Below are 10,477 nucleotides of genomic sequence, written 5' to 3'. Positions count from 1 at the left end.
TTACATCCCTTATATTTGATGTCACTGGTTTGTTAGCTGTTCTACAGAAAGATCTAGAAAAATTAAAATCCTTTGATGGTCAAGGATCGGACGATTGTTCTGACATAAAGGTTATTGTTAAGAGCCACCAAAAGATACTTAGGTTTGTGATTTTAAAATATATCTCAGAATATCTCAATTTTTTTTTTTTTTTTTTTTATGTTACAGTCGGCAATGGAGCTGGTGGGACGCCTGATGGTAAGCGCTACCACCGCCCATGAACATTTGTAGAGGCATAAGGTCCTTTGCAGACCTTACGCCTCTACAAATGGATTGCCAACTTTTTGGGAAGGGATTAAGAAATGATTGGCGATAGGAATAAAGGAAAGGACTGGGAAGGGTAAGGAAAAGGATATGGGCCTCCGGCTCCCCCACTCACCGAACGAAACACAGCAGAATGCTATTTCACGCCGGTCTTCTGTGGGGGTGTGGTACTTCCCCGGTGCGAGCTGACCCAATTCGTGCCGAAGCGTGCTCGACTACCACATACAAATGAATCTTAATTAAACAGTTATATCTCTTTTTTAAGATTATGAAGTATAAATGCAGGTAGGTATCTGTAATAAAAAGCACCTGCTTTACCTACCTAGGTACCTTCTATTTACGTATAATACGTATTATACTTTTCAGCTTAACCAATTGCTTTTCAGTTGCACCAATGCGACGAAACTTAAGAACCATTAAGATTATGTTAATAAGGTGTTTTTATTGGTATAATGTGTAATACCCTTTTGGTATTTATAGTATGGTTATTACGATTTTAAATAAATTTCTTTTTACAGAGTTGTTGAGAATATTAATAATATTTTTGGACCGTTATTGTTCGCTCAAGTAACGTTTTCCTCGATTGTCATTTGTTGCTTTGGATTTCTTACAATAGTTGGTATTCCTATTACATTAGCCTTGTTAATTTTTTGATAATATCATTGTAGTAAGAGATAACTATGTTATACTTTTAGGTTGGTAAAGACATGATTAAAAGTCTGCTTGCAACGTTTGGCATAATTCTGGCTATGTTTAACTTTTGTTGGTCGGGACAGCTGTTATCTGATGCTGTAAATATATTTTTTACTAAATTTTAAGTTTTATTATTCCCTTTGTATATATTGATTCTATGCGTTAATGTTTAATCTAATTTATAATTTAGAGTAATGATATAGCTGAAGCAGCATACAACTGTGTTTGGTACAAAAGAAGCAATAAATTTCGGAAATTTATTCAGATTATCATAGCCAGGTTCGTTTATTACAATATACTTTATTTCGTCTGCTCAAAATTTAGTTTATGAAATAAAGTATTTCTCCGTTTGATTCAGAGCTCAGGAGCCATGTATGTTATCAGCTTTGGGTTTCTCTAATGTGACCCTTGCAACGCTATCGAAGGTACCTCATTCTGTTGATCTTGAAAATGAAGACGAACGGATTTTGAATGCTATTATCTTTTGTTTTTATAATAATACTTATTGTTCTTTCAGATTTTAAGCACTTCCTGGTCATATCTGTCGCTGTTGAATCAGATGTATAAGGACACTGATATGTCGTAACATTAGGTAACACAATTTTTAAAAACACAATATTTTCAATGCAAAATAACACCTAAACAAAATTATGTTTACCAGAGAACAGTATTAGTTTACATTATCTTCATGTAGTACTAATTAATAAACGCTTGTCATTGTGAGGTTGTCATTATTTACATTTGAGGACATAGATAAATAAATACAACAAAGCTAGTTTGTAATAATTATTTTGTATTGTCAATTTATGTGTAATATTTCACAATTTTTGCAAATATCCTAGAATAATAGGTACAAACCGTTACAATGATGACTCGCATATTTATAAAATGTATCTACAATATAATCTCATTTGTTTTGAACTTACATATTTAAATATTTACAAAATATTAGATCTCATAAAATTGTATACAATGTAAAGTAGATTACATACAATGATATAAATACATAAAAAATAATTAACTACCGTATTTACAATTGATTAGGTCCGTTACATTACGCCGTGATATTTTCATTCTTGCTGTGGGGTTACTCTTGGATATAACTGAAATGATACAAATATGTTGATAAGTACAAATGTATAAGTTAATTTTACACTAGTTTAATTTTGTATTCATAAACTCAGTTCAGTTGTAGTTGGTATATTATAATTTTGCTTCTTTACTTGAAGATTTAGCACTAATATATAAAGTCCCATTGAGCATAGTAAAACATTTTCGACACCTTGTAACGTATGTGTTTTATTATATAATAATATGTGTTGTATGGAAATAGTAGCATGTGAATGCTGCTATATTTTCCTGTGTGACAGTGGGGGAGTCGGAGTCACAGGTTCGCCACATACTTCCCATCATTCATCAGACCATCCCATATCCCTTACCTTTTAAAAGCGAGCAAAGAATTTGCATGATTTTTGATCCCATCTCTGCAATTTATGGACGGTGGTCATCGCCACACCATTGCCATAATCCAATCCTTTTTTCTTACATAGATTGAAGTAGGTTATATCGGATTCCTACCGACTAAAACCCCACTGTGTTCCGACCCGATGAGCTCCTTTAGTGAAGGGGTCACGGGAGCTGGTTAGTATACATCCGAGACCCACCACAATCCCAAGCTCGGCTATAGCACACAACTCACCCCGAGCAAGTTCCTGGGCACGTATCCCTCGGCGGCGTCGCTGCGGCACCACCACCACTCGCGCTCGCTGTCGTCGCCCTTGCGCAGCACCTGCAGCCGCGCGCCCGACTCGAACGACAGCTCGTCGCCGCGCGCCGCCGTGTACGAGAACACGGCGTACACTGTGCCGCCGTTCATTATGCCGAGCTTCTCTTGGACGCCTGTAAAAGTCACAAGTCTTCTTATTAAAGCTGTTATCACGCTGCAAGTGGCAAAAGTAACTATCATGCTGTAACAAGCGAAAGTAGCTGTTATCCACGCCGTAACAAGCGAAAGTAGCTGTTATCCACGCTGTAACTAGCGAAAGTAGCTGTTATCACGCGTTGTAACTGGCGAAAGTATCTAATACGTCATAAGCGTTGATATTTTGATAGTTTGAAGGGACAAAACCAAAGAAGTCTATTTAGCAGTAAAGCGAAAAAAAAAATACAAAGTAAAACACAAATTCACCTGACCACTTATGTCATAAGTACTTTTAAAAAGCTTAATTTTAGTATTATTTTGAAATGTCATTCTCGATATTTATTACAAAATCGATATTTATTATAAAAAATCAAGAGATTACTTACTGTAAAGATATTCAGAGCAGCCGTCAAAACCTTCTTCATCTTCTTCACATTTTTCGGCTGCTGTCTCGTGATCCGATAGAGTTGTTGCAAATATACAAGCACCTAGAAAAACAAATTCATTTTTATATTCATATTCAAGTATTTGAAATCGGTACCATAGACATGCGAAGCAACAAATTTACTATGTTAAATAAGAATTAAAATGAAAGGGACAAAAACCTTACCATTATCAACAAGAAATCGAACCATAGGCAGATTGTTGCAAGAAGCGGCACAATGTAATGGCGTCCAACCATCTGAGTCTTGTGCGTTCACATCGCAACCCAATTCTACCAAAAACCTGCAAATTTCAATAACATTTTAATCTTGCACACAAACGCAAACATTTATGTTTTGTTTCATACATCTTGTCTATATTATGTTAACACTTACTTGACTATTTCAAAATGCCCCGCGCAGATGGCGTTATGTAAAGCTGTTATACCCTCGTCATTTGCAGCGCTCGCATTTTGCACCTGTTTACATAATTACATATTAATTCCAAACCTAAGAGCTGATTTCACAATAATTTATAAGGGATGTGACTTGTAAAACTAGTAATGAACCTTTTTATCCGGGTATTATAATAGTCAAAATGAACTTCAATAATGATTAATCTGAAATTACCTGTGTAGCTGTCTTCTTTACAAGTTCAAGCTCACCCTCAAGACTAGCATCTAACAGTAAAGCAAGAGGGTCGAAGCTCACTCGCCTCGCTAGTGGAGCCTTCCCTCCTTGCTTTAAATTACCCTTCTTTGACCGCCTCAGCACATTCTCAGATCTCTGAGAATCCTGACCGTTCAAATCGACTGAGCTGATTTGCTCTGTTATATCGGACACGACATCTTTACTATCTTCCTGCTTATCACTAAGGTTTGATATGTTGTTGTTCAATGATCTGTCCACTTCGTCCTTCTGTTTTAATCTCTCTTTTCCATTTTGCAAATCGTTGTGGGAGTCTAGTGCCATATGATCCATTTCGGGGAATAAGAAAGCCGGTGGCATTTCAATCCTTCTATTTATGCTGACACTGATCCCATTCTTAGCATTATTGTGGTTTCTTAATTTCGGTTGTTCGCTAAGGGGTGGTTTTCGTATGGTTAAAGGACGAGCTTTAATGATCATTTCATTTCCGCTACTACCGTTACTGTTTTCTCTTTGATTTTGCGATTCGCTGTCATTAGATGAGTCTGGAATCGTCGGTGGGTTTGCGTCACTTGACTGATAGCCTATATCGTTATTGGCCGACTGCCGTGGTGGAGTCTAGAAGTTTAATGGAAAAATTTGTTTATTAATATGAAAATTACACACCCGTTATATAACATTTTAATCAAGATATCGTATTTTACTGTTTTATCAATAGATTGATATAAAATTAAGAAACGTGCCACTTTATTTTCATTAATATTCATATAATTTATTTTATGGTACAATAATGGATCCGATTGAGTATTAAGATGATATCATGATGTAAAAATATTGGAGCAGGAAATGTTAACGTAATGGTAGATATCGCTTCCTACTTTCTAGCGAACGTACCTTAATGCTAGGCTTAGGAGGTAGCGCTGGTTTGGGAGATTTGTCGGTGCCGCTAACATCGGGGGTGGAGAGCGGCGTGCTGGCGCTTTGCGGAGGAGACAAAAGGATGCTTTGTGACGATGCGTTCTGGCCATTGTAGTTAGAGCTCCCCGTGCTACTCGATAGTCCTGATGCGGTGTTTCTTATGATCTGGTTTTGGGAATTGACCATGTTACTAGCTACGTGATTCGATGGTACGGATATGCTTTGAGTCTGAACGGTTTGTGGTTGAACTGGTTGGATTTTTGTTGAGGATGTCTGGTATATGGGTGATGGTTTGCCGCTCGAGACCTGAACCGATGTAGGGGCTACACTCGATACGGGTTTCTGTAATGAATGATGGTGATGATATTTACAAATGTGAGTGTTTGGTGATCAAGCAATGATACGATGATAGAAGCGTGGTCTAAAACGGCTTATCTATTATTTGATTGCGTGTTTTGGGATGAATGAATGCAACTTTAAAGATAACGCCAGATATGGATGAAAAATATAGCAGTAAAATTATAAGTTGAAGTCTTACCCCGAATCCTATAGAACTGCTGGCAGAAGTCGTACTCGACAAAAGGCTAGGTGAGTTTCCTTTTAAAATATTACCCTGATTTTTTCCATTACTTCTCGAGTCATTCTGACTGTTGCTTTGACTTAACCTAGAATTCTGAGGATATGCATGATTCTCTTTGCCTTCTTGATTACATCTACTCGACGAATCCGATTTTTGTAATTGATATGCATGTTCTTGATATGCTGCTTCTTGACTCAAAGGCGTTGCCAAACTTTTGTTCACGACCGATAGCGGAGTAGAATGCACCGTCATATGATTTATATTAGCTGCATTTTGTTGATTTTGATTCTTATCCACTTCGTTGCTTTTACCGTTGACCTCTTGTTTAACTTTACCGTTCGTATTTGGAGGGAACTTGGTATTATATGGCAATGTTTGATATTTCGGATCCGATTTGCTAGCCGCGAACTCCGGTGGAAATTCTTGCTCATTTATTTTAGCTTCCTTTCCTGTATTATTTGAACTATTGGTGTTGTTAGCGGGATATTGTTGCTTGGGATATTCTGGGTACTTATTGACGTGTTCGAAAATATTTTTACCGTCGTACGCGTTTGTGATACCCTGTTGAACGTGATTAAATGCATTTATGTCGTGTTTGTTGGGATATTGTCCTGGGTATTGATTATCTTGCCCGGGGTGTTGCATATGCGGATAGTTTCCGTTGTATAGAGGATTCATCATTTGCTTCTGTTGAAGATAATGAGCCTCCTGCTGGGTTAGATGTGTTTGCATGTTATCACTCTGAGTTAGTTGTTTTAATGGCACGTTGTTTTGTTTCATAGCCTGTAAAAAATGGAAGAAACCTAATTTATTCTCGATGTAATAAATACTTTGCTTATAGGATTATATAATTAATTCGTTTATTTCTAATTTATTGTCCCTTTTTAGGGATTTTTACGTCCTGGTTAAAGGTTTTCCTTTAACCAGGACGTAAAATTTTCCTGAGATTTCCTACTGATATCTAGCTTCTACTAATAATTGAGCAAAAAAAAATTCATTCTATGTCTACTCATATGAATACAAACTATATTTTTTTACGAACATTGCGGAAGCGCTATTACCTGGAAGTTATTGTTATGTAAGCTCTGAGCATGTGGTATGTGATTGTAAGGCTCCACGGCAGCCACGTTGCCTCTCGCCTGCTGGTTCTTTGGTTGACTATTCATTTGATTGTTGCCTGCCGGATAGTTGGGGAGCTGCTGCATGGGCGTTGAATTGTTCGTTCTGAAATTTAAGAATTAAATTTGAAATTGAGCAGTATAAAAATATTTTTGTAGTGTTGACAATGATTGTAATGCTACCCTCAAGCAATATTTAATTAAATGGTTGAACCCTACAAAACTTGAAATGGCTGTTGCTGTGGTCATCTCACAATATGAAAGGTGCGGTTCCTCACATTATTGATACGGTTCCATTTCCATAATATAATTAATTAGAACTAGTATAAAGCTGTGCAGCAATATTTATAAAGAAATATTGGCGAGAAAGATAAACGAGCATAAACAAACTGCAGTTCCGTTAACTGGATGAACAACACACAAACTTTGTACTACAAAGTTGGAGCTTACTTCAAGTTTCTGTTGAGTTAGTGAAGAGCCTTAATGTTTGTTCTTCAAGGGATTGTAATTTAGTTCTTATACCTTGTTGTATAAATGCACTATGGCTAGGAAGGTGGATCGTGATCTTAATCTTCAGAAAATCCTAAATGAGACCTATGATGTTAATATTGCCTTGCTATGCGATGACTTTTGAGCATCTTATTTTATTACAAACGACCTGCTTGCATTCTCACTTGCCGATATATCACCCAGATACGTTAAATCTATATGTACCAGAGAAATTTTTAATGCGAGTACTGCATTAAAGAATTAAATATGAATTAAAATATTGTCTACAATTCATTTAAATGATAAACAAGACACTTATATTTGGTTAATATTTCTTCTTTAAAGAAAGCAAACTTACATGCATTGAAGATAAAATTTAAATAGGGACGAATCACTTTCCTAAATACACCTAATACTCAAAAGTATTATCTCGATCACATAAATCATTCAGCGGTTCTCATCGCAAACCACATAGCTAATCGAGAAAGTTTCAAGTAATCACTAACCTCGCTAGGAGCATATATAAAAGTATACTTACAGCTATATGTGTGCCTAATGGCGTGGTTTTTAGTATTATAAATTAATGAAGTATCTAGATATTGTTACAATATTGTTGTTTGTTTGAGTGGTTCTTAATGACTTCTTTTGTTAATGCTACAGTTATAGAGAAATGAAAAAGTTTGTTTTAATGAGTCTAAATTATCCTTTATAAAAAAAGTTACGTAACGTTGTACGTTATGATGTAAATAAAAATAGTACGAAATTGGTCGAAAAGATTTTTAGTTAAATAAATAATAGCAAAGAAACAAAAACCTCACATGTATATAATATCACTACATAAAAAGTATAAATCTATCACATTACGCAAAGGATTTAGATGGTGTCTTTTATAATAGTTATAATGATTCGAGAGAAAGGTTTCTATGTACAATAACATAGATTAAACTACTCCGAATTTAAAGTGTGCGAAGCCGCGGGTAAAAGCTAGTCCTTATAAAGTACCTTTGTTGTGGTTGCCTGTGTGCAGAAGCGAGCTGGCGGTTGAGAGCGCGCTTCCGCAGCAGCCGCGCTTGCAGCTCGGACACGCGGCGGTCGATGCTCCTCATCTCCTCCTGCCGCGCGCCGAGCGCCGCCCGTTGCGCCGACAGCCGCCCGTTCTGCTGCTCGTTCAGCTTGTTGCGATACTGGAATATGGATTTCATCAATGTAATTAAGACCCTTCTTATAATTTATTATTACTCTAATGCGATCAAGAAAGGATTGATGAGGAGTATTAAGGACTGGGAAGGGCGAGGGCTCCCAATCATCGCACGAAAAAACAACATGCTACTATTTGACACCGTTTTTCTATGAGTGTGTGGTAACTTCTCATACGCGACATGAGTGAAAACGTGCCAAAGGGTGCTTAACTTTTATTAAAACCTTAATTTAATTATTTTGTCGTTTTTGCCTTTTTCCTATTGAACGTAGGTCATTTCCTATTTAAATTAACGGACACCAAAATTCTGGAAACAAATCAATATTAGCATTTAAATCTTGATTTTTTCCGATTCTTACTGTCCTATTAATAAGATACTAATAAAAATTGTAAAAAGTAATACATTTTACAATTTTAAAATTGAAACCTATGTAACATAATATATTCATAAACAAATTTGCAATGCGGGGGCAGATGTCTGACACGCGGCGGTCTCACGAGGAAAATATTTCCAGACACATCTTTTTACTTAATATCCCAACAGACAGCACTTAGGCCCCAAAGCTGTATCAGTAAATACTATACCTAAAACATTTTAACCATTTTTTCCTTATATTTTAACTCAATACGCCTAATATAATATCCAATATTTATGACCGAATACATTCCATTTACTCGTAACTAAATATACTTCATTTTTATCGAAAATCCATTAATTTCCGATTTATCTGACCACCAATCCACTCTTGGGCCATATCAGTTCCATTTCAATGAGTTTTTCCATGTCAATGAATTGTTCAACATGTACGCGAACTCACATTGCTTCAGATACTTCAGATTATTAAAAAAAATGGATTCTTTTATAAAATTATCAAAACTTTCGAGTTTGATAATTTGTAACCACCTGATTTTGTAATAACTAACTCGCTTGTAAATAATTTTCAGGGCATGCTATTGGTTGTACTCATCAAAACATTGAACGAAAACACAATTTACTTGCATTCACGAACTTTCGACAAAAGTAATAAAGTTTAATCATCTTGTATAATTATAAAAGACCACATAAGTATAACTCATACGACTTACAAAGTCAACAGTGCCCAAACTATTTAGTATTCACCTTGCAAATCATAAACAAAAGCAATATCACTGCAAAAACAAATGAAAGCGTCACTTTACAAATATAGGCTGTATCCACAAATCACTGTCTTAAATTTTCGATATAAATCACGTATGAGGTCACACCACATACACACGAATGCAACACTGGATTGTCAAAACGATTCAACATTGGCACCTGGCTTAGGGAATGTCCCGTGACGCGTCTCAAGACTGACCGATTTAGACCACGGTTACACGGTTAGCAGTAGTTATTGCTACTTGTCGTACGTTCAAGTTCACTATTTCATTAAACGAATATCATATAGTAATAAACTAAGGTATATATTCTCAACTTCAACACTTGAAGACTAATTAGCACTTGCGAATAAAAATAAAAATCATTACCTAAATTTGAATAAAAAATACAATTTTCATGTTAAAACGAAAATTCAATTTATAATTATTATATTCCTGGCTATATTGAAAAATAATAACTGGTTATCATATTACTGTGATGATTGTTGTACCTCCTAGAACATGCTACATAATTATTATCGAAATATACATTATTTAATTACAATGCATTCATATTTGTCCTGAAGCTTAAAGCAAAACGATTATACCAACAGATTGCCACTTAGGGGTGAATCAAATTTCGTTTACGAGGATTGAAGGAAATGGGGTATTAAAGTCTTTTACGGCACCTAATTTAGTGAAGATAATCGTAACTTATTTAAATTGAAATATTTATGTTCATTACGCATTTTATATATATTAAATTACAGGTACAAGTCACTTTTTGTGCTCTGTACTACTACTACTAATAAAATCCTACTAATATTATAAATACGAAAGTTTGTAAGGATGTGTGTGTGTTTGTTGCTCTTTCACGCAAAAACTACAGAACCGATTGCAATGAAATTTTGAACGTAAATAGCTGAACAACTGGAATATCACTTAGGCACCTTTTTATTTCGATATTCCTACGGGATATCGACTTACGCGGGTGAAACCGCGGGGAGCAGCTAGTATTTTATAAATACCATTACTATACTTTGATAGAGCATCTCACATAGGGATATAAAT

General features: G+C 35.6%; 2 protein-coding genes across 8 annotated transcripts in view; one reads left to right on the top strand and one right to left on the bottom strand.

Annotated features, from left to right (window-relative positions):
* The window catches only part of LOC119833055 (putative odorant receptor 85d), a 4,100-nt gene extending 2,518 nt beyond the window's left edge, over window positions 1-1,582 (top strand). Inside the window, exons 4-8 of the mRNA XM_038356926.1 lie at window positions 37-142; window positions 822-944; window positions 1,189-1,275; window positions 1,355-1,421; window positions 1,514-1,582. Coding sequence (XP_038212854.1) covers window positions 37-142; window positions 822-944; window positions 1,189-1,275; window positions 1,355-1,421; window positions 1,514-1,582 — 452 coding nt within the window. The remainder of the gene's footprint in view (window positions 1-36; window positions 143-821; window positions 945-1,188; window positions 1,276-1,354; window positions 1,422-1,513) is intronic.
* Window positions 1,583-1,777: 195 nt separating this feature from the next.
* LOC119833138 (apoptosis-stimulating of p53 protein 1) overlaps window positions 1,778-10,477 on the bottom strand; it is a 175,965-nt gene continuing 167,265 nt past the window's right edge. For 5 of the 7 annotated variants that reach the window (XM_038357054.1, XM_038357057.1, XM_038357053.1 and 2 more), the window contains 10 exons: window positions 8,095-8,276; window positions 6,547-6,709; window positions 5,444-6,268; window positions 4,882-5,247; window positions 3,970-4,605; window positions 3,736-3,818; window positions 3,528-3,643; window positions 3,304-3,405; window positions 2,696-2,895; window positions 1,778-2,099 (listed from right to left, as the gene is read on the bottom strand). In XM_038357054.1, coding sequence (XP_038212982.1) covers window positions 2,067-2,099; window positions 2,696-2,895; window positions 3,304-3,405; window positions 3,528-3,643; window positions 3,736-3,818; window positions 3,970-4,605; window positions 4,882-5,247; window positions 5,444-6,268; window positions 6,547-6,709; window positions 8,095-8,276 — 2,706 coding nt within the window. In that variant the 3' untranslated portion in view covers window positions 1,778-2,066. The remainder of the gene's footprint in view (window positions 2,100-2,695; window positions 2,896-3,303; window positions 3,406-3,527; window positions 3,644-3,735; window positions 3,819-3,969; window positions 4,606-4,881; window positions 5,248-5,443; window positions 6,269-6,546; window positions 6,710-8,094; window positions 8,277-10,477) is intronic. The other 2 variants (XM_038357055.1, XM_038357056.1) reach the window with 2 other exon arrangements.

Source organism: Zerene cesonia, chromosome 16 (assembly GCF_012273895.1).
Source record: "Zerene cesonia ecotype Mississippi chromosome 16, Zerene_cesonia_1.1, whole genome shotgun sequence".
Classification (NCBI taxonomy): Eukaryota; Metazoa; Arthropoda; class Insecta; order Lepidoptera; family Pieridae; genus Zerene; species Zerene cesonia.
Note: the sequence above shows the minus strand (reverse complement) of the source record. Positions and strands in the feature narration are given on the sequence as shown.